The sequence below is a fragment of the Urocitellus parryii genome, chromosome 8 (genome assembly GCF_045843805.1).
Source record: "Urocitellus parryii isolate mUroPar1 chromosome 8, mUroPar1.hap1, whole genome shotgun sequence".
Lineage (NCBI taxonomy): Eukaryota > Metazoa > Chordata > Mammalia > Rodentia > Sciuridae > Urocitellus > Urocitellus parryii.
In genome coordinates, this window is record NC_135538.1 from 639,865 (window position 1) to 665,794 (window position 25,930).

At 51.1% G+C, this 25,930-nt stretch overlaps 1 protein-coding gene across 1 annotated transcript in view; it reads left to right on the plus strand.

Moving 5' to 3' along the window:
* Wdr27 (WD repeat domain 27) overlaps positions 1-25,930 on the plus strand; it is a 144,398-nt gene that overhangs the window by 85,420 nt on the left and 33,048 nt on the right. Inside the window, exon 24 of the mRNA XM_026380317.2 lies at positions 6,045-6,143. Coding sequence (XP_026236102.2) covers positions 6,045-6,143 — 99 coding nt within the window. The remainder of the gene's footprint in view (positions 1-6,044; positions 6,144-25,930) is intronic.

Here is a 25,930-nt window from a genome sequence, read left to right on the forward strand (position 1 = left end):
GTCCAGGGGATGCATCCTTGGCCTTACTGGTGGGGCGCTGTCTTCACATGACCCTTCTCCTCCACATTCTCTGGTTTCTCTGTCCTTTTGTTGTGGAAACACACGGGCAGAGAACACCAGCAGCGCTGGGAGAGGAGGAGAATCCAAGCTCTATTTCACTCCAGCAGGCCCGGAGGAGAGAGACTCTAGCTCTGAGCCCTGACCAGGCTCCTTAGACATTTAGAGGTCATTTGGCTCATCTTGGACCCCTCCTGTCACTTGTGTCTTTTTTAAAAAGTTCCTGGTCTGTGTGGCTGAAGGCCTTGTGGGGCCCCTGACATAGAGCGTGCTCCCAGAGACAGCAGAAGAGCCCTTTCACAGGCTCCTTAGACCTGGAGGGCCTGGCCCAGGGCTGTTTGCAGATCAAGAGGGAGAAGTCAGACTCCTGGGGCAGCCATTTAGGCCCCTGGAGGAAGGCTGGGGAGGAGAGCTGACCCTTCCGGCCCTGGTTTCCTAGGGTGTCTGCAGTTTCCTCTCCCAGCCAGGTCTGGTTTCGCCGTCACACCTTCTCCTCAGGGGTGCTGGCTGTGGTGAGTGTCCCACTCAAAACTCATGCTGAATTCTGTTGCCACTGTGATGGCATCCAGAGGGGCACCTGTGGGCCCTCGCGATGGACTGTGCCTCCCTTGCCCGTGAGGCCGCAGCCAGAAGGCCCGTGCCAAGTTCTGGCCGTGGCACTGAGCGTGGCAGCACCCCACAGGTGCAGGAGCAGGTGGTGCGAGCGAGCGGGAGCTGCCGTGGAGGCTGCCCACGTGGAAACAGTGCAGGGGCGGGATGGTGCAGGCTGGCACAGCATGGCCGGGGAGCCCAGGAGATCGCTGCAGGCATCTGACACACAGAGAGCACACCCATGGCGTGGCCGGATGCTGGCAGAAGCGCGGACAGTGAAGGCCACCACAGCGAGGCTGCAGGGGAGGGGAGGAAGCAGGTGCTGGAAACCAGGGCAGGCGCGTGGCCGAGCCTGGCTCTTCAGGGGCTGGGAAGGCAGAGCACAGTGTGAGGAGCTGGGCGTCTGCTGGAGAGGGACTGCGTGGCTCCTCAAGACGGGAGGCAAGGGACCCAAGGAGAGAAGAGTCAATCCGACAACTGAAGGGGAGGAGAAGGGAGATTGGAAAACCTGTCTGACCCTGCAGAGCGTGGAAAGGTGTCTCAGGAGCGCCAGCCACGTGAGCGCCCACGCTGTCAGCTGAGGAGGAGGCTGGAGGCTGGGCACAGTGGACAGAAGAGGACCCGTGGGCACTGCAGGGTCTCCGGGGCTGCCACTCTGTCAGACTCAGTGCTGGGCTTGGGGCCAGGACTGCATGAGGGAGGACACTGGTCCTGGGAGGACACCTGGGCTGTCTGCTCCCCCAACCCCAGGGAGCCACCCTGGGCTGCCCAGCTATGGCTCAGGTGGGCCCAGGTGCTGTTTTGAAAGGTATTTGTGGTCAACCTTGGCAGGTCCAGTTCTGCAGGTGCGTAAGGTGGGCGAGCATGGGCATGGCTGCCTGCCTGGACTGCAAAGACCACTGCCCAGGGGTGCTCAGGCAGAGCCTTGCAGTGTCCACCCATGCCAAGTGAGAGGGTCTTGCTGGCTTGCAGATAGCCACTTTTCCCGTGTCCTCCCATGAGGGCAAGTAGGGGAAGGAGGGGAAGGCCACAGGCTCCTGAGCCCACGTGGCCCAGCTGCCTCCAGCAGCCCCACCTCAGACACTATCCCCTTGGCTTGGCTTTCATTGATGCATTTTGTGGGGAAAAAATCAGTCTCCAACACTGTTAGAACACAGTTATGACAATTCAAAACATAAAACAACTGGTGTGTGTGTGTGTGTGTGAGTGTGTGTGAGTGTGAGTGTGTGTGTGAGTGAGTGTGTGTGTGAGTGTGTGTGAGTGTGTGTGTGTGAGTGTGTGTGTGTGAGTGTGTGTGTGAGTGTGTGAGTGAGTGTGTGAGTGAGTGTGTGTGTGAGTGTGTGTGTTAGTATGAGTGAGTGTGTGTGTGAGTGTGCGTGAGTGTGTGTGAGTGTATGTGTGAGTGTATGTGTGAGTGTGTGTGTCTGTGTGTGTGTGTTTGGGTGTGTGAGTGAGTGTGTGTGTGTGGGTGTGTGAATGAGTGTGTGTGTGAGTGCGTGTGTGAGTGTGTGTGAGTGTGTGTGAGTGTGTGTGAGTGTGTGAGTGAGTGTGTGTGTGAGTGTGCGTGAGTGTGTGTGTGAGTGTGTGTGTGTGTGAGTGAGTGTGTGTGTGTGAGTGTGCGAGGGTGTGTGTGAGTGTGTGTGTGTGAGAGTTTGTGTTTGAGCGTGTGCGATGGTGTGTGTGTGTGAGTGTGTGTGTGAGTGAGTGTGAGTGTGTGTGTGTGAGTGTGTGAGAGAGTGTGTGTGTGAGTGTGTGTGTGAGTGAGTGTGTGTGTGTGAGTGTGTGTGTGAGTGAGTGTGTGAGTGTGTGTGTGTGAGTGTGTGTGTGAGTGTGTGTGAGTGTGTGCGAGGGTGTGTGTGTGTGTGTGTGAGAGTGTGTGTGCGAGGGTGTGTGTGTGAGTGTGAGTGTGAGTGAGTGTGTGTGTGTGTGTGTGTGAGTGTGTGTGTGAGTGAGTGTGTGAGTGTGTGTGAGTGTGTGTGTGCGAGGGTGTGTGCGAGGGTGTGTGTGTGTGTGAGTGTGTGTGTGAGTGTGTGTGTGAATGTGTGTGTGTGTGTGAGTGTGTGTGTGTGAGTGTGTGTGTGAGTGAGTGTGTGTGTGAGTGTGTGTGAGTGTGTGTGTGAGTGAGTGTGTGTGTGAGTGAGTGTGTGTGAGTGTGTGCGAGGGTGTGTGCAAGGGTGTGTGTGAGCGTGAGTGTGTGTGAGTGTGAGTGTGTGTGAGTGTGTGAGTGTGTGTGAGTGTGAGTGTGTGTATGTATGTGAGTGAGTGTGTGTGAGTGTGTGAGTGTGTGAGTGTGTGTGTGTGAGTGTGTGTGAGTGTGTGTGAGTGTGTGTGAGTGTGTGTGTGAGTGTGTGTGTGTGTGTGAGTGTGTGTGTGTGAGTGTGTGTGTGTGAGTGTGAGTCTGTTCCATGGGAATCCCTCGGCATCAATGTGTCATTGCAGCTTTTGGGCTTCTGAGGTCCCGTCCTGCTGGGCCCTGGTGTGGCTTGCCCACGCCTGGGACTGAACTTCAGACTTCAGGTGGCTGGACGTGCTGGCTCCTCTCCATGGGTGCTGCGTGACACTGGTGTCTGGGGCAGTCTGCTGTCCTCGGGTCTCTGCTGGTCTCCTGTGTCGGCTGCTGCTCTTTGGTCACCGTGCCTCTCCTGTTTGGTTATTTCAGTGTGCTGTGAGCACTCCACTTCACGCTGCCCGAGCTGCATGCTGAGTGCTTGGGTGTTCTGGAGTCTGTGTCCGGCCGGCCTTCTCGGCTTCTTGGCATGGTCGTCCACCATTTCAAGGAAATGTGTATGTGGGCCCCGCCAGGACCCAGCTCCTTCCCATCTGTGCCGTGGGGCCTAGGCTGGTGCCAAGACCCACATCCCGCCATGTGCACTCTGCGCCCCACGGCACTGGCTTTTCCCGTGGAGCTGCTTTCCTGCTGGAGGGTTTCTGCCCAGCTCTCGGCTGTATGGCTCCTGCACTGCCCGCCTTCCTCGAAGCCCTTGACGCCCGGGAGGCCCTGGTTCGCCCTTCCCCAGCACCTGGGCCCCAGCTGCATGCGTGGCTCTGACAAGAACCTGCCGTGCTCCCTGCCATGGACTTCCTTTATGCTGATTTTCTTTCTGGATACTTTCAAGATGTTTTCCTTATAGTTTATTTCTAGTTTAATTTGGATCTAAGTGAAGCTTGCTTTTAATTCATCATATTTGTGATTCACTAAGTGCTTTTAATCTGACCTTTTTGTCTTTAACCAAGTTTAAGGAATCATCTTTCATATTTTTCCAAACGTTTTCCTTCTGGTGCAAATGTGACAAAAAGGTGTCTGCCTGCAAAGAGGACGAGTCTCACCTGGTTGAGCCCAGGGCTGGGCTGGTCCCCCTGAGGCCACTGTGCCCCTTCCAGGTGGCCCTACTGCGGTCCTCCACGATGAGGAAGAAGGAAGTTCTCAGACGTGTCCAGGGAAATCCGGAAGGTGCATGGCAGCCAGGGAGAAGCTGGCTTTGTTCTGGCGTCTGTGGAGCGAGCAGGGGGCTGGGAGGGCAGGGTCCTCCCAGGAGCAGGCGCAGCCTTGGCCTGCAGCTCCAGGCAGACACAGGTGTGTGTGGTCCCTAGGCTCCAAGTGGCTCTCTGGGGACGTGGGGCCCTCTTGTCTGCCCGGATGGCAGAGAAGACAGTGTGTGGTGCGAGCTCAGCACACCTGTGCAGGCTGTTTCCTGAGATCCCTGTGGGCTTGAGCTCAAGTCCTGTAGCAGCCCGCAGAGGACACCAAGGGTCACGAGCTTCGTTTTGGGTAAAGTCGTTTGCTTCCTGTAGGACCTGGCTTTTGTCTTAATGAGTGCATTTACCCTGGTTCCACGTGAAGGGTGTGCATGACCACTCAGCGAGCGGCTCCGCCTGGCCTGCTGGGGGCAGCCCCATCTTCCCACCCTCTGGTGGTCTGCAGCCTTCTGCGCAGCGGCCGTCCTTCCTCCTCCTGCTGCAGGCACAGCTTCCTGGGCTCTCTGGGGAAACACAGCCTCACCTCTCTGGGCACCAGAGACCTGGCCTGGCCCCACCCTGGAGGTCCTCCTGGGCTGGACTCGTTTTCTCATTCTGCACTTTCTTCCTGTGTCCTCTCGTTACCTGCAACACCCTTGCGCTTCCTGAGGGTCAGCCTCTGTCTGCCCCATGTGCTTTTTATCCCAGCTCACACCTCGCCCTCTTCTCCTGGCCACTGTGGCTTCCTCGTCTTTGGAATTGAGGCTGTGCTTCGAATCCTAATTGCACGCCCAGCACTCTGGGAGAGCGCCTCTTCCTCAGTGAGTCCAGACCTTCAGGGTCTCCTGACTGGGGGTCAGTTCCTCCTGGTCCAGACCTCCATGGTCTTCATTATGAACCAACCATGAGGAGCTGACCCTCAGTCAGGAGACCCTGAAGGTCTGGACTCACTGAGGAAGAGGCTCCTGTCAGTACGGAAACGTGGGCCCTGCAGGGCCCTGCTAGGGTCCTTCCCATACTCTGCCTGCACAGAGAGGAGAGCCTGGGGCTCACTGGTCCTGAAGAAGCCAAGACCCACGAGCCAGAGGGCCCTGGCCTCTGGGCAGGACCACGGTGGGCAGTGGTTCCAGCAGCTGTGCTCGCAGCCTCAGGCCCAGAGCGAAGGTCAGGCCTGGTGGTGCTCACCTGGCGGCAGGTGACATGCTGTGCAGGTGTGAGGCCTGCAGGCCTGTTAGGGGAGTTGGCCCTGCACCAGCACTGTGTGCAGACGGTAGAGGGCAGTGTGTGCCTCCAGGTGACACATAGGCACTTCCCCTACTGGGAACTCCACTGGAGACCTACTCCAAGACCCCAGCCACTGGCAGAGTCCAGGGAAGGTCTGGCACAAGCGGCGTCCCCACGTCAGGCTGTGGAAGCAGCAGTGGCCAGGCCTCCTCCCGCTGCGGCGTGGCGTCTCTCCGTCACCACGATCTTCAGAAGGTGCTCGGTGTCTCCACTCGGCAGTGCTCTCCTCTCAGGCCCCAGCAGCATGGATGTTCCCTGTCCCTAAAGGAAGAGCCCAACGGCACCGGTGGCTGTGTGTGCCCATGATGTGATCAGTGATCCCTCGGCAAGCAGCCCTGGTGAGCACAGCTCCAGCTCCAGGCTGCCAGAGGGACACCAAGGGCAGGTGCCGGAGGGACGCGGGGGCATCTTTATCCTGCACTGGGGGATGTTAAGGTGAGTTTGGAATAGAAATCTCTTCTCCTTAACCTCAGTTGTGGACACAGACCCCTGCTCTGAACTGTTGGGGAACTGTGGGGTGTGCCAGGAGAGAGCCCACACGTGCTCTCTGGAGGCGACGTGCTTGCACACTGATCAGCTGCAGACGGCCCTCCCCTGCAGGGTATGGAGCCTGCCCCACTCCCAGCCCGCCCAGAACCCGTGTTCTTGTCTCCTAGGCTTACGTGTACAACCTGGGCTGCAGCACATTTTCCCATCGGCTGGCTGGACACACAGACACCGTCTCTGAAGTGGCCTTCAACCCGGCGGCTCCCCAGGTACACCTCCCTGTGCAACCTCTTGCCCCATGCTGCTCATATCTGCCAGACTTTATCTGGGTGAAATTTTATAATGCTTACGATCAATCTGGTTTCACTGTCTGCAGGGAGAACTTAGGAAATGCACCTTTAATGGCGAGAAAGAGAAATGCAGAGGGTGTTTTTCAATACTGACAGAATTTGTCATGTGGTGTCTCTGTGCTCCTTCCAGCTGAAATGTAGAGGGCAGGACCGTCTGAAAAATGGGTCATGTGTGGCCATCCTGAGTGCTGAAGGGAGGAAGCAGGAACTGGGACCAGGGGCACAGGGTATCAAAGATCTCAGGACCAGAATTTGTATGTAGGAAGAGGACCATGAAATTTAAAGGAACTGTCTTAATTAAGAGAAAAGGCAATAACAGTAGCAAATCAGTTGTAAAGAAAGATGGATGTCCTTGTGTTAAAACATAGAGGAGGCCCCTGTGGAGGGTAAGAATATCCATGCTGGCTCAGCCTAAGCCTGGGGACTATCGGTTCAGCCTGGTCAGGCCTGAAGCTCTGACTCAGGGAACCCGACGTGCACACCGCTCACGCTGCCCCTCACTTGCCGGGACCTGTGGCGGTCCTTCACGTGGCTCACTGCTGAAGTGCACGCCACAGTGAGGCGCAGATGAGGGCAGCCAGCCGGCTGCTGCACCATCCCAGGGCTTCCTCCACCCTAGCCTGTCTTCCCAGTCCTCTGCTGGGGGCGTTCAGGGCCCCACTTTTCTTCCTGCTACAGAGAATCCTGAGGTGTCATCGCTTTTCCTCGTAATGACTGGTGTTGCATGGACCGAGACAACTGCTTTTCTTGGGAACGTGTGGCCATTCCCCATCGCGCATCCTCGATGGGCACCTGGGCTTGTTCCAGACCCTGGCTATCGGGAGTGGTGCCTGTTCAACCCCAGGGCTGCAGACGCCCCGCGGGCGGGCTGTTTACTGCTCCAGAGAAGGAGCCCGAGGGACTCAGTGGAGAGCGGTTGGACATTGCGTCACTCACATGCTCCTTATGGTGGGCCAGGGTCCATGGGGGCCTCCCTCACTAGGCCTTCAAGCAGGGCCAGACGGGGCAGGTCACAGGCCCAGGTGCTGACGGATCCCGTCAGGTGTTTCCTGAGTTGACTTTACTTTGCAACCAAGGCTTCCCTCTGCATTTCTTTGGTCATCACAGTCTTTCTTGTCTCACTGCAGGTGTTCATGGGCACCGAGCAGTGTTGACCTCAAGGTGCCACCATGAACAGGGCCAGGTGGTGTCTCCTGTGTGCCAGCTTCATTTGTTCTGTGTACGTGCCCAGGAGCAGGATGGCCGGGACTTTCCACACTGTTTTCCACTGTACTGATTTAAATTCCCACCAGTGGTGCACAGGGTTCCTTGTTCTCCATATCCTCACAACCACTAGCTACTACTATTATTATCTGTGATAGCCACTGTGATTGGGGTCAGATGGAATCGCAGTGAGTTCTGATCTGCATTTTTCTGATGGCCAGAGATCTTGAGCATTTTGCAAATATTTATTAACCATTTTAACTTCATTTTATGAGTATCTTTTTAGCTCATTTCCCTGTTTATCAGTTTGATTACCTGTTTTTTTGATGTTAACTCCTTTGGGTTCTTTATGTATTCTGGACATTAGTCCTCTGTTAGGTGAATAGCTTGCCAGGATTTTTTTCCTGTTCTGTAGGCTGTCCTTCACTCTGTGATTGTTTCCCTTGCTGTGCAGAAGGTTTTTTAATTCTATGCAATCCCCTGTAAATTCTGGTTTTTATTTCCTGAGTATGTGGGAGTCCTATTCAGGACATTGTTGCTTATGCCAATATCTATATGTCTCCCCGATGTTTCCCTCAAGTAGTTTCAAAGTCTTTTGAACGTTTTGTTTTGAGACAGGGTCTTGCTAAGTTGTTGAGGTCCTCACTAAATTGCTGAGGCTGGCCTTGAACTTGCAATCCTTCTGCCTCAGCCTCCCAAGTCATTGGGATCACAGTTTTGCCCCATGGCACCTGACCCATTTAGACAGATTAATTCTGCCAACTTACAAACATGGGAGATCTTTCCATCTCCTGTTGTCTTTCTAGCATTCTATGATTTTCATTGTAGGGACTTTCACCTCCTTGTTAGATTTGTTCCTTGGTCATGTTTTTGGAGGCTGTAGTGAATTAGGTTGTTTTCCTGGTTTCTCAGTGAGTTCATTATTGGTATAGAAAGGTGTTATGGTTTGGATGTGAGATGTCTCCCAAAAGCTCACATGTGAGACAATGCGAGAAAGTTCAGAGGAGAAATGATTGGTTGTGAGTCTTAACCCAGTCAGTGAATTAATCCCCTGCGGGGATTAACTGAGTGGACTCTGAAGTGGTGGGTGTGGCTGGAGGAGGGGGCATTGGGGCGTGGCTATGGCTTATTTATTGTGTGTCTGGAGGCTGGACTGCCTCACTGTCTGCTTGCTGATCACCATTATGAGCTGCTCCCCCTGCCGCACTCTTCCACCATGTACAGAAGGTTTTTAATTCTATGCAATAATCAATCACGAGGTGAGGTTCTGCCTCACCTCGAGTCCTGAGGAGTGGAGCCAGCCCTCTATGGACTAAGATCTCTGAAACCGTGAGCCCTCAAATAAACTTTTCCTCTTCTACAGTTGTGCTGGTGGGTCTTTTATAACAGCAGCAACAAAGCTGACTAAAACAAAACACTACTGCTCTTTGTGTATGTAGGGCCCTGATACTTTGCTGAATTTGTTCACTGGTTCATCCCCCTCTATTACTTGGAGGTACCATCCTTCTTACCTAGTTTCTTTAGGGCACTTATCATGAAGGGGTGTTGAATTTTATCAGTCTCTTTCTGCATCTAGTAAGGTGAACAGGTGATTTCTACTGTTGTTTCTACTGACGTGCTGTGTTATCTTCAGTGGTTTTCGTATGTTTAGCGATCCTTGCACCTTGGAGTGGACCAACTTGACCATGAGCTATGCTGAGTTTCACTCGGGAACACTTTATCGAGAATGTTTGCATGTGTGTTCATCAGGGATATTGGTCTGTAGTTGCTGCTCCAGTCTAGTCTTCAGTGTGTTCTCGAAGGCGTGGGGGTGACCCTGCGGCGGCCCCTTGTTGGCAAGGTGTCCACCGTCTCTGTATTTCTTTCTGCTGTCCACATGCAGGAGCCAGAGCCTGTGTGGACAGGTCATCTGCAGGGATTTTACTTCCCGTTCTTTAGTAGAAGTGTCTGCTGACCTGAACAGGGCTGCGTCTTGGGTGGGGTAGGGCTGGGTCTTAGCTGGGTGGGCTCAGGGTGCTGGGCTTGGTCCCAGCATGGCATAGAAAGAGGAAGCTAAGCACAGTCACAATAGCAGACGGCAGCAGACCAGACACAAAGTGAAACCAGCAGGAAGAGCAGGGGCAGAAATGATAAGGAATAGGCTAAAAAGCTAAGAAAGGACACAGATAAAAGGAAAGGCAACAGAAGGTCAGGGAGAGGCCGGGGTGGATGCAACGCGGGGGAAAGGAAGGAAAATGGGGTGTTAAAAGGAGAAAAAGGAGAGAAAAGAAAAATGATTTCAAAAATGTGAGCCAAAGAGTAAATGCCAAAAACCAAAACAAAGCAGAACCCTGATGGAATGACATGCCGCAGCGGCACAGGGCCAGTCCCTGGGCTCCTGGGCACCCTGCCTGCGGCTCTGGGGACGGGCGGTGGTGGGCTGGAGCACCTGTGCCTCGGCACCTCTGGCCAGGTGGGCGCAGTTTCCAGGCGTTCCCGTGGCGCGGCGCTGGCTGGAGGCCCAGGGAAGGGCTGCAGGCTCAGGGCTGCAGGAGCCGGGGGGGGGGGGGGGGGGGGGCTGGGGAGGAGGCACCTTTCACAGACACCTCTCCCAGAGTGAGGCTCGCCCTTGCTTTCACAGAGCAAAAGGTCTTAATCTGAATGAAGTCTAGCCTATCCATTCTTTCCTTTATGAGTCTTGGTCCTTTCTGTTATGTTTAAAAGTAGCCCCCAAACCCAAGGCCACCAAGGCCATCTCCTGTTTCCTCCTAGGAGAGTTCCAGTTTTGCACCCACGTGGAAGCCTGTGACCCCCCTCAGCTGACTTTGTGGAAGGGGCGAGCTCTGCTCCAGACGGCTGGGGTGTGGCGGTTTTCGCGTGTGCACCCGTGTGCTCAGCACCATTTATTGGAAGGCGCCGTCCTCCTGAGCAGCCTTTGCTGCTGGGCCGAGCCCTGCTGCTGACTGGTGTGGCCAGGCGCCTCTGGCTGCTCTGTTCTCTTGGTCGGCCCTGTCTGCCTCTCGGCCGGCAGCACCCCTCCTTGGCTGCTGCTCTTCACTCACTCTTCAGCCTGGCTTCAGCTCTCGGGGGGCTTTTGCCACTCCATGTAAACTTCAGAATCAGTTTGTCGACAGCCAGAGAATAAGGCTGGGATTTGGACTCGACTGAGTTTGGAAGAACTGATGCTGTGCATCTTTCTAGGCAGGGGCATGCAGAACCTCTTTATATATGTTTACTTTTTATGTCACTCATCAGAGGTTTGTGTTTTTTCTCATTTAGATCTTATACATATTTTCTTAGAATTATACCTAAATATTTTAATTTTTGGTGTGTCATTGGGAATGTATCATAGTTTAGATCTGAAGTTCCACTTGTTCACTGCTAATGCATAGAAGAGCACTGACTTCTGTCTATTAAACCTGGGTCCTGTAGCTGGCTATAATCACTATTATTTCCAGATTTTTAGATAGATTCTTTTGCATAGTCTATATGGATACATGTTTTATGAGCAAACACATTTTCTTTTTTTTTCTTCCCAATCTGTATGTCTTTTATTTCCTTTTCATTTTTTATTACATTATCCAGTATTTCCAGTATGATGTTGAAAGGGATTGGTGAGAAAAGACACTGTGGCCTTGTTCCTGATCTTGGTGGGAAAGTTTCAAGCTTCTTGTCTTTAAGTTCATTGTAATCTGTAGAGTTTTTGTAGATATTCTTTATCAAGTCAAGGAAGTTCTCTTGTCTTCTTAGTTTGCCAAGAATTTTTATCATGAGTGGGTGTTGGATTTTATTGAATGCTCTTTCTCCACGGTTGATGGGGTCATGTGATTTTGCTTTAGTTGGTTGATGTGATGGCTTGTGTTATTTATTTTTGAATGGTGAACCTGCCTTGCAGGCCTGGAGGATACCACTTGGTCATGGGGTATCATCTTTTGCTTTGTTGGTTAGATTTTCCAATATTGAGGATTCTGTGTGACATCCATGGGAGGTGTCAGTCCACAGTTTCCTCGCCTGGGCTGGTGTCTGGGTGTGTGAATGCTGCCTTGGAATGGACAGGTGCCCCTGCAGCCAGGCTCCTGTGCTGCCCACATGCCAGGGCCCCTTTCTGCCCCTCTGTCCTTCATCCTCCTTGCTTTCCATTGGGTAGTTCCCCTGGTGCTCACTCAGCTCAGATACTCTTCACTCAGCATGGCCAGTCCACCATCAGCCATCTCGGCATCTCCATGTCTGGTTAACGTGCTCCTCCTCTCCAGCATGTACTTCTGGTCTTTCTTGGGATTCCCATCCCTGAGCGTCCATTGCTGTCTGTTTTGGTGTGCTGTCTTCTCTGCCCATTGGAGCCCTGTGGCCCCTCAACTGTTCTTTTAAGTTCCAGTTTTTCCATTTTGAACATCCCTGCCATGTCAGAATCTGGTTCTGACGCTGACTCTACCTCTTCAAACTGCATTTTTGTCCTTAGTGTGGTCATAAACTTTTGTGGGTAGGTGGGCCTGATGCACGGGTGCAAGGAGCTGCTGCTGAGGCTGCCGCTGGTTTGGGAGGAACTCTGCAGCCCTGCAGTCAGCTCGCCACTCTTAGTGAGCCCGGGCCCAGGACAATGGCCTTCTCACGCCTGCTGGCCCCCCGTGTGGGCCCAGTAGCTCTGATGAACACCACGTGTTGGGCTCTGGTTGGCTGGTCTCAGCGTGACCTTTGAGGAGAGCGGCTGCTGGGGACCGTTTTAAGGGCTCCTTTCCCCTCCCCAGCAGGGAGCAGGGGGTTTCACCTTCTCACTTTGGTAGGGACCCCTGCCGCCCAGCCCCCGGAGTGCTCCGCTCCCAGGCTTGACCCGCTGACCCTCGTGGTCTGTCCTGGGCAGCTGGAGCTTCTCCACCTGGCCTGCTTTGCACAGGACTCAGCCCCGGACAGCCGTGGCTCCTTGGTCTGCTTGTGTTCGGTTTGGGGCAGCAGCTTAGCTTGCGGGATGCAGGGAAGGTGCCGGTTTCCATGCTGTTTGGCTGTTCACGTCAGGACAGAGTGGCAACTGCCAGATTCTTCCACCTAGAGCCAGAACCTGGAAGTTCCTGAGAGGTGATGAGTCTCACCTGAATAAGCCATTTGCATCACCTGGGTGTCTTTCAACGTGTGGAGAGTTACTAAAATGTGGGAAAAAATACTCTCTGATTTTAGAAAACGCTCCTAGTGTTCCAGATGGAGAATCAGTGAAACTTAGAGAATTCCCTTTGAGGAGAAGGGCGTGGGGCCTTGGGCTTCATTGTCTGGGCTGTTCTCTAGGCTGTTGGGGCAGCTGAGGACCTGTGCTGGCGCCTCAGGGCCTCGCGGGCGATGGTGCTGGGCAGACCTGAAGGCACTGAAGGGAAGACTGAAAACCTGCAGTTTAGACTGCATGCTCTTGAGTGCTGTGAAGCCCAGCTGGAGGCCAGAGGCCTTGTTTACACATTTCTACAAACTACTACACTGGGGGGTGTCCAGCACCTGGAGTGCTGATTTCTTCCTGGCAAGTGGCCAAATAAAACAGGGCGACACAAAAATAGGAAGTTTTTCTACACAGAACTCTTCTGCAGAGACTCTTTGCTGACAGTCCTAAAATCAGCCATGGAGAAGATTTCTGGAGAAGCCCAGTTAAGTCTTTTCTGTGGAGAAAGGGGGTGCCACTACAATAGTGCTTGTTATTTTTAAGCAATCAGAATAAGCCCAGTTTTGTTAGCTCCAAACTTCAAGTGTGAGACCCAGGTGTCTAGAAATACCTGGATTTATCACAGCAGCAGTTAGTATCAGGCTCATAAAAATATCCAGCACTGGAAATCTGTCTTGTAGATGTCTGATGACTATCTGTGTGAATGTGGAGGTTGGGATCACGCGGCCCACTTTGTGGGGACAGTGGGGTGTCCTGAGCACACTGGGGGGTGCAGATCCCATGGAAACGGGCTCTGATGTGTCTTAGGGCTTCCCCTGCAGGAGTCTTAAAGGAGCAGGTTCTCAGGGTGGACCGCAGGAGACCCTGTGTGAAGAATTAGCCCAGAACTTCCTCTTTACTCCCTCAAGTCTCTTTTTCTTGTTGGCACAGAAGGGTAGCTTGGTGTTTTCCGGAGATGATCTGTAGGCCTGCTGGCAACCTCTGTCTCGCTCCTGTGAAGGAGCCTCCGTCTGGTAGGTGCTTGGGTTTCAATTCCTGTACATCAAAGAACATGGGAAAAGGATGGCTTGGCATCGGCACTTCCCGCTGGGTCTCACCAGGTCCTTGCTCTGCAGGGAGTGTGCCCTCACCTCCTTCTGGTCTCCTCCCTGGCTGGCTCTGACCCACCAGCCCTTGCAGGGCCAGCTCCAGGCACGCTGGGTCCCGGGTGTGGGTGGTCATGGCGGACACCAGAGAACCTAGCCGCAGCGGCTTTAGCTGTTGGGTACGTCTGGGTGGAGGCAGAGCCCCGCTTCCCAGGACAAGTGAGCTGTGGGAAAGTACTTTATTGCCTTTAGTTTTGCCTTGGATTTCCATGACTTATGATAAATTTTAAAAGAAGAAAAAGTCATGATTTCTGGTAAGTTAGTTTATTTTTCCTCAGTTACTGGGTTTAAGAATTTGAAATATTTCTTGGAATTCCCCGTAACGATTGTCAGGCCTAAGATCTAGCAATGAGTCTCTGATTCTTCAGGAAAATCATGTGGCGGCGACGTGGGCGCTGGGCTGGCTTCCTGACGCGGGAGCGCCCCAAGCTCTGCGTGTCCTGTGGTTCTGAAGACCCGTCCACTGCCCGGTAGGTTCTGGGATGGTGATGGAGCCGCGCCTCATGATGGGCAGGTGTCAAACAGCCGCGTAGCCTTAGTGCTGCCTTGAAGTGTCGGTGGCTTCTGTGGCCTAAGGAAAGCCAGGGGCTTACTGGGACGTTTGGAGCTCGTGTGCCACTGGGCAGGCACCGCAGAGGCTTCCTGAAGCCTGGCCTGGCTCTGCTCCATCAGACCACCACGGCGTTTCAGTACGATTTAGGGTTTTGCCTGTGAAAAACAAGCTACTACTTTGTTTTCTAGATAAACTATTTTAAAAAAACCATACTTTCAGTAAATCTCAGGGCAGTTAAATATGTATTCACAGATGTTGATGCTAAATTGTCCTTAATATAAATTAAAATAATCTCAGGTTTAACCATAAATTTAACCTGAGATTACACCATAAACTTTACCTGCTTGATATATTTATGGTGTTCCCAAAGCCTGGGTGAGGAGGATGGGAAAAGGACACCCAGTAGCAGCAGCCAGTCAGGAGTGGAAGCGGACTCCATGGCCAACTGCACAGAAAGGTCGGAGACCTGCAGCTGCACAGAGGGCTCGCCTGGCGAAGGAGAAGACAGTGCGCATGAATGGACATGGCCATCCTCTTCCGTGTCCCCCATGGCTCCCGTGGGGCAGCCTGGGCCCAGCTGGGGGCACTGTTGGGAGGTAGGGCCTGGTCGGGAGCCGTGGTCACTGGGACGTGCCGGCCCTCCACCCCGCCTCTCTGCTTCCCTGCTGCCTCCCCGCAGGCTCAGGGCCCTGGGCCCCCATGGACTGGGATTCCTGAAACTGACCCCAGAGAAGCCTTTCCTGCTTTCAGTTGTCTTCCTCAGGCAGCTGGTCACAGCAGGGAAAGCTGACCGCCACAGACACCGTCCCATGAAGACTCTGTCCCTGAGGAAAGTCTGGTGGATCCCCACAGAGGTTGAGCAGGCGACTAGGAACTTCCCGCGAGGAGCAGCCCAGGGCAAGATGGCTTCCCTGGCGGCAGGTGAAGGAGAAGGGACATCGGGTTTCCAGGCCTCCAGCAGGAAGAAGGGGCTCCGGGTGTCGCTCTGTGAGACCACAAGTACTCTGACACCAAACCAGGCAAAACCTCGCCGCAGGAGAGAAAACCCTGACCTCCCTCTCCCATGAATATACATGCAATGTCCTCAGGTGGTGTCCGCAAACCAGATCCAGCCTCCCGTGGAAAGGGTCATGGACGTGGGCCCACGCACTCAGCCCGTCACCCCTGGAGCGCGGCAAGCGGAGATGAGTTACACAGCGCACCTCGTCAGTATGGCAGCGCCACAGACACAGACACACGCTGCTCACTGGACCAGAGTCCACCTGTGACACAAACCAGAAGGGTCTCCTTCAAACTGGGAGGGCCACCTGTGGAAACTCACGTTAACATGATGCTTGACCAGGAGAGACCCATGCCTCCCCAAAGTGGGGAGAGGACCGGACCCTGGTCTCGCCACTTGTGGCCATCATTCTGCTGGGGGTCTCATGGGTAGTTAGGCAGAACATGCATGAGCACACGTGCACACAGGCTTCCTGCTACAGAGCCATTGCCAGGTGGTGATCACGCCGCTCATGGGACCACCATCTCCCTCACTGCCTGTGGCAAAAACAGTGGCCATTATGGTGGTGGTATGACTGGCTGCTGCTACTGGGTGTCCTTTTCCCATCCTCCTCACCCAGGCTTTGGGAACACCATAAATATATCAAGCAGGTAAAGTTTATGGTGTAATCTCAGGTTAAATTTATGGTTAAACCTGAGATTATTTTAATTTATATTAAGGACACCCCTCCAAAGTTCTGTGCACAGGGAGCTCCTGTCCCCTGGGCTCTGTGCACAGGGAGCTCCTGTCCCCTGGGCTCTGTGCACAGGGAGCTCCTGTCCCCTGGGCTCTGTGCACAGGGAGCTCCTGTCCCCTGGGCTCTGTGCACAGGGAGCTCCTGTCACTGAGGCTCTGTGTACAGGGAGCTCCTGTCCCCTGGGCTCTGTGCACAGGGAGCTCCTGTCCCCTGGGCTCTGTGCACAGGGAGCTCCTGTCACTGAGGCTCTGTGTACAGGGAGCTCCTGTCACTGAGGCTCTGTGTACAGGGAGCTCCTGTCCCCTGGGCTCTGTGCACAGGGAGCTCCTGTCCCTTGGTCTCTGTGCACAGGGAGCTCCTGTCCCCTGGTCTCTTTGCACAGGGAGCTCCTGTCCCCTGGGCTCTGTGCACAGGGAGCTCCTGTCACTGAGGCTCTGTGTACAGGGAGCTCCTGTCCCCTGGGCTCTGTGTACAGAGAACTCCTGTCCCCTGGGCTCTGTGCACAGGGAGCTCCTGTCCCTTGGTCTCTGTGCACAGGGAGCTCCTGTCCCCTGGTCTCTTTGCACAGGGAGCTCCTGTCCCCTGGGCTCTGTGCACAGGGAGCTCCTGTCCCTTGGTCTCTGTGCACAGGGAGCTCCTGTCCCCTGGTCTCTTTGCACAGGGAGCTCCTGTCCCCTGGGCTCTGTGCACAAGGAGCTCCTGTCTCCTGGGCTCTTTGCACAGGGAGCTCCTGTCTCCTGGGCTCTTTGCACAGGGAGCTCCTGTCCCCTGGGCTCTTTGCACAGGGAGCTCCTGTCTCCTGGGCTCTGTGCACAGGGAGCTCCTGTCCCCTGGTCTCTTTGCACAGGGAGCTCCTGTCTCCTGGTCTCTTTGCACAGGGAGCTCCTGTCTCCTGGTCTCTTTGCACAGGGAGCTCCTGTCCCCTGGTCTCTTTGCACAGGGAGCTCCTGTCCCCTGGGCTCTTTTCACAAGGAACTCCTGTCTCCAGGGCTCTGTGCACACTAAGCTCCTGTCCCCTGGGCTCTTTGCACAAGGAGCTTCTGTCTCCTGGGCTCTTTGCACAGGGAGCTCCTGTCCCCTGGGCTCTTTGCACAGGGAGCTCCTGTCCCCTGGGCTCTTTGCACAAGGAGCTCCTGTCTCCTGGGCTCTTTGCACAGGGAGCTCCTGTCCCCTGGGCTCTTTGCACAGGGAGCTCCTGTCTCCTGGGCTCTGTGCACACTAAGCTCCTGTCTCCTGGGCTCTGTGCACACTAAGCTCCTGTCCCCTGGGCTCTTTGCACAAGGAGCTCCTGTCCCCTGGTCTCTGTGCACAGGGAGCTCCTGTCCCCTGGTCTCTGTGCACATGGAGCTCCTCCCTGCGAGGCCCTGTGCACACTGAACTCCTTCCCCTAGGGTCTGTGGCCACTTTGCTCTGGGCCATGTACTTGTTGCTCCTTCACTTGCTGTGCAGAGGTAGGACTTCCATGTGGGCCTGTCTGCCTCTCTGACACGTCTGACACTCTCCGAGCCTGGGGATGTGTCACCATTTAAATGTCTACCTGGACCTAAGCCCAGGCCTCTTGTCTGGGGACACTTGGGAGGTTCAGCTAGGCTGGGCACCACTGTCTTGGGGCTCTTCCTCAGCACATATATAGCACTGCCCCCTCGTGGTCACAGCTGTCACTGCAGTGGCTCTTCCACCTGGGTTTGAGATGCCAGTCTGGTTCTTTCTGTGCCTCACTGCCCTCTGCTGGACTCCTGCTTTCCTGCAAGTCTTTTACTGTCCAGGGCAGCCTTGCCCTTGCTGCGTGCTTGTGCTCAGGTTTTGTCTTTCTGGAGAACCTCATCCCAGTGGTCTCCTTGGCTCCTTCTGCCCGCCTGTCAGGGCCACCCCTGCCCCTGCACATGCTCCGGAGGACCCTCTTTTCCTGAGGACCCCCCGTCTTGCAGCTGGCCCCTCACCAGCTGCTGACTTTCTCTCCTGTTTCCCCAAGACCCTGATCTCCCAAGACACCATGTCCAGAGTCTGCGTTTGGCATAAGCCCTGGGCTGTCAGCAGGCAAGTGGTGCGTGTGGCAGTGTCAGCAGAGGCTGTGTGCCTGTGCTCCTAAAGGATGCCTTCTGCACGTGCAGGTCCTCTCTCTTCTCCAGGTGCTTCCACTCTGCATGGCAGAGGATGCAGCTTCTGTCCCCATGTCAGGTACAGACCTCCCTGGGATCAGGATGCCACTGCCTTTGTGTCCAGGCGAGGGTAGGGTCAGGGTCAGCACTGATGTTCTTAATTCCAGAAAAATTCATCGCCTTCTAACCCTCTACCACAAGTGTCTACTTGCAACTTGAGAGTGAAATTGACCTTGGAAAACAAGAAAACCTGGAAAGGCCGCCTAATGACTATGAAAACAAGAAAGTATAACTTAAAGTACAAAATGCAATCCACTGTTCAACAAATAGTTATTGGGTTGAAAGGCATGAAAGGGCTGGTGTGACCCTGGTTCCATGGAGCTGAGCCTCGTGTGGAAGGCAGACGGCACAGGTGTGAGCAGATGACAACAGACAGTGTTGGGGGACATGGGATTGGTATGGAATGCTTGCTGGTAGGTGCTCACACAGGATGATGTGGCCGGTCCCAGGAATAAGGCGTGTGTGTGTGTGTGTGTGTGTGTGTGTGTGTTAGGAAGTCTGTGCTGCCTTTTAGAAGTGCAATGCTCTCTGATCACAGAATTTTCCCTATGACTCTGGGAAGATGTAGAGGCCAGCCTTTTGGTAGCTGATGCATGACTTGAATTGAATTCACAACACAGAGGTTAAACTCCTCGCCAGGAGGGAAGCTAAGGAGGTGAGGCCTTAAACTCTGACCTCCTCTCCTCCAACAGTGTCCTGTTAGACCAGCACCAAATGCTAGCAGCCTTACACACACTGCACGTACCTACTGTGCGTGAGCTGGGGAAGCCTCAGAGCCGGAGCCCAGATCCTGCCTGCTTTTGCACAGTGGGCTGTTTGCTCGCCTGCATCCCACACAGTTGGGGGTGCTGGAAGCCAAGGGCAGGAGGCCTGGTGTGTGCATCTCCTGCAGAACAGAGCAGCGCTTGTCAGCCTCGACATACAGCCCAAGAAACCTGTAAAGGGAAGGACAGGAGGAAGGCAGATCCGAAAGCTGGTCCCCGAGGGTCTTCTTCGTCCTCCCCTGGAAGGCCTGGGCTCCAGAGCAGAGTGGAGGAGTCTGGGCAGCACATGGCCCTCGGTGAGAGGCGCCTGCATGCCAGGGCCTGAGTGCGGCTGTTTGTGTTCGCAGCTTTTGAGCCGGGGCCATGGAAGATGGTTCACATTATATTTAATGGTGTTGACCTAATATCTGGCAAGCAGGAGATATGTGTTCCTGATGGTCTGGCAAGGCCCTCTGCTCTGCAAGCACTCACTGCTGTGGCCTCTGGCCCTGAGCACACTGTGGTCACCCTGCAGGAATTTGACAGTTGGGCTGTAATTTTGGTTCTGTTCAATCTCTTTGTAAATGATTTATAAACCCAGCTTTAGAAATTTGTCTTAAAATAAGTCAGCTACACTCAGCACATAGGATTCCTGTGACACATCTGATTCTACTATTGACAGTGCTAAGGAAGTTTGTGAATTGAAGTAATGTGGCCACTTTTATCTCCAAGGGTCAACAGGGTACCAAGGGAAAGGGGACGGTGGCAGAGTTCCCCAGACGAACCCCATGGGCAGGCTTGTGGAGATTCTGAAGCGTTTGCGCTAATGGGTATCCAACAGAAGTTTAAAGCAGGAGTGCATAGAGAGAGCCTGCCTGGTGTGCTGGTGTCAGCCACTGCAGGACAAGAGCCAGCCCCGATGAACCCTTGGTCATAGTGTGGACTTAATGAGCAATTTGGCCATGACAAAAAGTCAACTCCATCCTTGGTAGAATTTGTGTAAATATGTAGTCATTTATTAAATGTAAGCTACAGGTAGAGAAAAATTGTTTATTTTACCTTCTGAGATATTATTTCTAAGTGCCTTTTAAAAGAAATAATATATATTATTTTGGGAACTAAACATAAATATACAAAATAAAGCAAAGAAAAAGATGACAACAGTTTTTAGTTGCCACAGTCTGGCTGGGCACAAATCACGAGCCACTCAAGCAGGAACAAACTTTATTTCCGAACTCCTGCGAACGCCACGCAAGCGGCCTTCCCCTGGGACACATCACACACCAACGGGAAATCCCTCCTCCAGCACTTCCCCAACCAATGAGAACTCCCCAGGAATCCCCATGAGACCTCCGCGAAAACTCCAAAGTAGCTGGCGCCTGAGGCAGACAGCAGGGGTCTAATATACAATTGAATACACAGCTTAACATAATCATCATCATCTCAATGGCCTGCTGGCTTCACCTCTCAACCACTCCATTCTGGCAAAAATGCCATGCATCATTCCAATTAGGCTATGGCTCTCAGCATCTCCCCCCTTCTGTTTAATTAAACACCGAGCATGTGGCTTAGGGACCGTGCCTGTTAGGTTGTCCAATTCTACATATGGTCCTTACCCGTCATTGGATGAGCTGACCTCAAGGCATCAGCCTACTGTCTTAGGTTGGTACCACTGCAATTGGATCTTACCCATCACTGATTACCGGTCCAGCATACAGCCACACCTGTGGATAGGCCTATGCACCAGTGGGGGGGTGAGGTTCTTTGCCTCACCTCTGTTGGCCCCCAAATTTGGCCTTGGTGCCAGTGGGGGGGTGAGGTTCTTTGCCTCATCTCTGTTGGCCCCCAAATTTTAGCTGAACGACCATCACAAGCAGAAGGGAGGAGGATACAGAAATGCCACGACACCAAGCCAATTGACGGCTCCTTTGGAAAAATTATACCACCGGTGGCACCATCAGCAAAGATACTCCAGCACTACCACAATTTGCTGCACCAACAGATAGTCCACAATGCAAACAAGTGATACATAGTCCAGGCAAGTTCTGCAAGCAGTTCAAAGCAGAGGAATCTATTAATATGTTTATTTCTTCCCAAAGTAAATCAACTTCTTGATTGAGCATCACTTGTTGAATTATTATTCATTGATGTATCAGTTTATACAGTTTGTTGTGATAGCTATCGCAGAAGCTGTAGTTTGGTTTTATCTTTGTCTTCATCGGCACTGGGATAAAGATAGGAATTCTGGCAATGATGGCTAAAAAAAAAAAATTATGTAACATTCCAGCAGGCAGTAAAAGAAAGCAATTTTCTAAACAATTTAGTATCCTGAATAGAATTAGATATAATGAAAAGGAAAGGTGAAAGTAAACAAACAGATCTATTAACCTCCTTATTTGTTCACATATTAAAACAATCCTCAACAGCTGTTTACCCAATTTAAATTAAACCATTAAATCATGTGAATAATAAAAATATTTGGATCCACTTTTTCATGAGCGCTCCTCATATATGATATATGGACATATGCACATACAGACATACAACACAAAACACAAGTGTGCACACATACAACAATAAGACAATAGTAAAGGCCTTATAGCTCTACACAGGTGAAATCTCCATTGCAATGTTTAAAAACTCCACAGTCAAAAAATAAAACTGCTCAGAAAAACATTAACCTAGGTCTGTATGAGCTCAAAAAGTAAAATAGAACTTTATGATGTGGGAAAAGGCAATAATAAAATAGATATTGAAAAAAACATCCTGGTTACCACCTGGGTTTGACTCTTTTTTGGATATCCCATCCTTTTTCTTGTAACTTGCATAATGGGTCTGAAGGTATTCCCACAAGCAAGCCCCAAGGTTTTTTACATTTGAAATAGGCTTTAATGGTGTTCCTTATTCATTAGCCTCCAGGTGTGGGAGAACCACTGTTGCAGATGTAAGGATATCAGCTGTTATGGATTTGAGCCAAGTCATCTTCTTTTTGGTCTGTAGAAATTGCTTTAGTTAGTCTCTCTGGAATCCAAATCGGCTGCTGTTCTCCCTGTGGAAACACACAAACAGAACCCCAACTCCAGACAATCACTGGGTCAGGACCTTTCCATTGTCCTGTTAAAATATCCTTCCAAAGTACCTTAGGCTTATGTACATTTTTTGGATACATATGCCTTTCCACAGCACTAAGCCCTGATGAATCCAAATTTAAAAAATTTAGAGTAAAAAAGTTTATTTTAAGTTTATCTTTGGGGGATATATACCCCTTCCCAATTCCCTCTTTTTGCTTTAATAAGTACATTTTAATAGTTTGATGAGCTCTTTCAACTATGCCTTGTCCCTGTGGATTATATGGGATTCATGTTATATGAGTAATGCCAAATGATGAGCAAAATTGTTTAAAAGAGGTAGAAGTATAACCAGGACGATTATCTGGTTTTAACTGTTTTGGAACGCCCACAGTGGCAAAATTTTGTAAGCAATGAGCTATAATATCTTTAGTTTTTTCTCCATCATGAAGGGAGCCCATCAAAAATCCAGAAGAAGTATCAACTGTAACATGCAAATATTTTAATTTTCCAAATTCTGGCAAGTGTGTGACGTCCATCTGCCAAATATGGTTAGGTATCAGTCCTCTAGGATTGACTCCAAGATTAACTTGTGGTAAAAAGGTCACACAATTTTGACATTGTTTTATTATTTATCTAGCTTGTTCCTTTGTTATTTTAAAATGCTTTTGTAAAGTATTAGCATTGACATGGAACCTTTTATGAAAGTTTGTAGCTTCTTCTATTGTAGAGAAAATATGTATGTCATGTGTAGTTTTATCTGCTAAATCATTGCCCAAACTAAGGGCACTGGGCAATCCTGTATGTGCCCTGATATGTCCTATAAAGAATGGATCTTTTCGGTCCCAGATTAGACTTTGTATAGCGGAAAACAAAGAGAAAACAGTAGAGGAAGGGGAAATCCTACCAGCATCTTCAAGGGATACTATAGCATTAACTATATATTGACTATCAGAAAATAAATTAAATACAGAATCTTTAAACATCACAAAAGCTTGTAAAACTGCATTAAGCTCTACCTTTTGAGCTGATTGTTTGGGTACTAAAAATGTAAAAGTTTGATCAAGGGTAACTACTGCTGCTGTACCATTATTTGACCCATCAGTGAATATATTTGGAGCATTCATGATAGGTGTTTTTCTTGTCATTTTTGGAAAAACTACAGGATGCGAAGACCAAAAAGACAACAAAGGATTAGATGGAAAGTGATTATCAAATGAAACATTAGATTTACACATGATTATTGCCCAAGTATTTAAATCATTAGCTAACATCAATTTGATCCATAGTATATGGAGTAATAATTTTATTGGGAGACATTCCAAACACTCCCTTTGCTGCTTTTATTCCTTTGAGTATTAATTGTCCTACAGCCTCAGGATACCTAGTAAGAATAGTGTTAGGAGAATAAGATAAATGTATCCACAATAATGAACCTTCTTGCCAAAATACTCCTGTAGGAATATTTTTGTTGGTATTACAATAAATAATAAAGGCAAACTTATATCAATTCTATCCAAATGCATATTTTCCATATATGTTTCAATAATTTTTAATGCCTTTATTGCTTCAGGCGTTAACATTAGGGGTGAATTTGGATCTGATGGACCTTTTAGGATATCAAATAAAGGTCCCAACTCTCCTGTTGGTATGCCTAGATAAGGCCTTATCCAATTTATGTCTCCTAATAACTTTTGAAAGTCGTTAAGTGATTTGAGTTGATCTACTCGTATTTGAATTTTTGGTGGATGGACCATGGTTAAGGATAATAGAACTCCTAAATAATTAATTGGAAAGTTTAATTGTACTTTATCTATTGCTATCTCTAGATTATAATTTTTAGGTAAATTTGTAAGTGTGGCATAACATTCTAGCAATGTGTTTTTATCTTTGTGTGCTAATAATACATCATCCATATAGTGAAATATTTGTAGTTCAGGATTTTGATTTCTAAGTGGCTGGATTACTTTGTTAACATAAATTTGACACATAGTTGGGCTGTTAGCCATCCCTTGAGGGAGTACTTTCCATTCATATCTCTGATCAGGACCTTCATGATTCAGTGCAGGGATAGTAAATGCAAAATGTGGACTATCCTCAGGATGAATTGGAATTGAAAAAAAACAATCTTTAATATCTATAGCTAAAACATACCAGGTTTTTGGCAAAGCAGACAATTGAGGAATCCCCGATTGAGCAGGTCCCATAGTAACCATCTCATTATTAATGGCTCTTAAATCTTGCAATAATCTACATTTACCAGATTTCTTTTTGATGACAAAAATGGGAGTATTATGGGGAGACATGGAAGGTTGTATATGTCCCTCCGCTAATTGTTGTTTGACCAGGTCATGGGCTATTTGTATCTTTTCTTTAGTCAGGGTCCATTGAGGAACCCATACTGGTCTTTCTGATTTTCAAGTAATTTTTATTGTCTCAGTGGCCCTTTCTGAAAATCCAACCCATGTCTGGAAATCCCTCCTCCAGCACTTCCCCAACCAACAGGAACTCCCCAGGAATCCCTGGGAGACCTCCTAAGTAGCTTGAGAACTCCAAAGTAGCCGGGCGCCTGAGGCAGAGAGCAGGGGTCTAATATACAATTGAATACACAGCTTAACATAACCATCATCATCTCAATGGCCTGCTGGCTTCACCTTTCAACCACTCTGTTCTGGCAAAAATGCCATGCGTCATTCGACTCTCAGCATTTAGTCATTGATGAGATACCACTGCTAACCTGCTAGGGTGGAAGCTCCGAGTGTTTCTCCCCTGCATGTGTTACTCGCCTGCCTGCTTGTGTGTGGGACTTCTGTGTTTATACCCGCACATGCACACACGTAGGAGAAAGAGGCCCTGTTGCACATAATGTTGGTCAGCCTGATTTTCACCCACCTTGCCTTGAGAGCTGCATCAGGTCTCTAAGATGGTGTGTCGCCGTGTGCTTGATTCACAGCCTGTTTTATATTAAGGTAGCTTCCAGCGCTTTTGAAATACATAGAACACCACAATGAGCATCCTTTCAAACACATTTTTAATATTTGTGTAATTATTTCTCTATAACAGTCTTTACAAGAGTAATCAATTGCTGAATCAATGTTCTCACTTCTTAGCTTTTGATGAATGTTGTCAAAGTTTCTCCAAATTGATATACATAGCATATGGCAGGGCCTTGTGCAAGAGTCAGGTGTTCACGCTTCTTCTCCAAGATCACCTGCACAGTGCATGTGGCCGTCACTGTGACTTCAGTCTGGGTCACACCTGGTGGAAGGCTGGAATTGCCTCTGTCACACAGTGCCAGCCACCTTGCTGGGCCAGCACTCATCCTGGGTTGTAGACCTCTGCCCACACTGCCGGCCAGTGGAGGGGAAGCCACTGTCCTCCTGAGCTGGAGCCCCTCCCTCAGCCTGGGGAGGGGCGGTGGGTGCACATGGCTGTGACACTCCCTGTCAGCACTGCCTGCCACTTTTGGTCAAGTGCCTATGTCTCCCTTCTCCGTGTCCTTTTAGCCTTTGCTTGGCTGCCCTGGTCCGGGAAGCCTCTTATCTCCAAGGTGGGGAGGGAACCCTGAAGAGCCAGGTTAGTCCGTCTGCCCAGCAGCCCTGCCTCAGGCCTCCCCAGTTCCTCTGAAGCAGACGGAGAACCTCAGCAGGAGTACCTAGTGGGTGTTTTTATGGAGGAATAATTCACCCGGTGTTGTTAATGACCCATTTGTGTTGTTTTTTGGTGGAGTGAGTGTATGTGGTCACCTGCTATGCTGATGTTACCACCGTCTCATCAGGAACTGCTTCCTCCGTGCCTGCAGCCCCTGGCCGCTGCCAGTCGGCCCCACCCACCAGCCTGCCAGTCTTCCAGCAGCGGCTAAGAGGCTGCGTCCATCTGCTTCCCTATTCTCAATATTGGACCAAGTGGCATCTTGCTGAGGGTGGCCTTGGGGTCTGGCCTTCGCGGGGCCTGGTGTCCTCAGCGTGCATGCAGCGTCATCT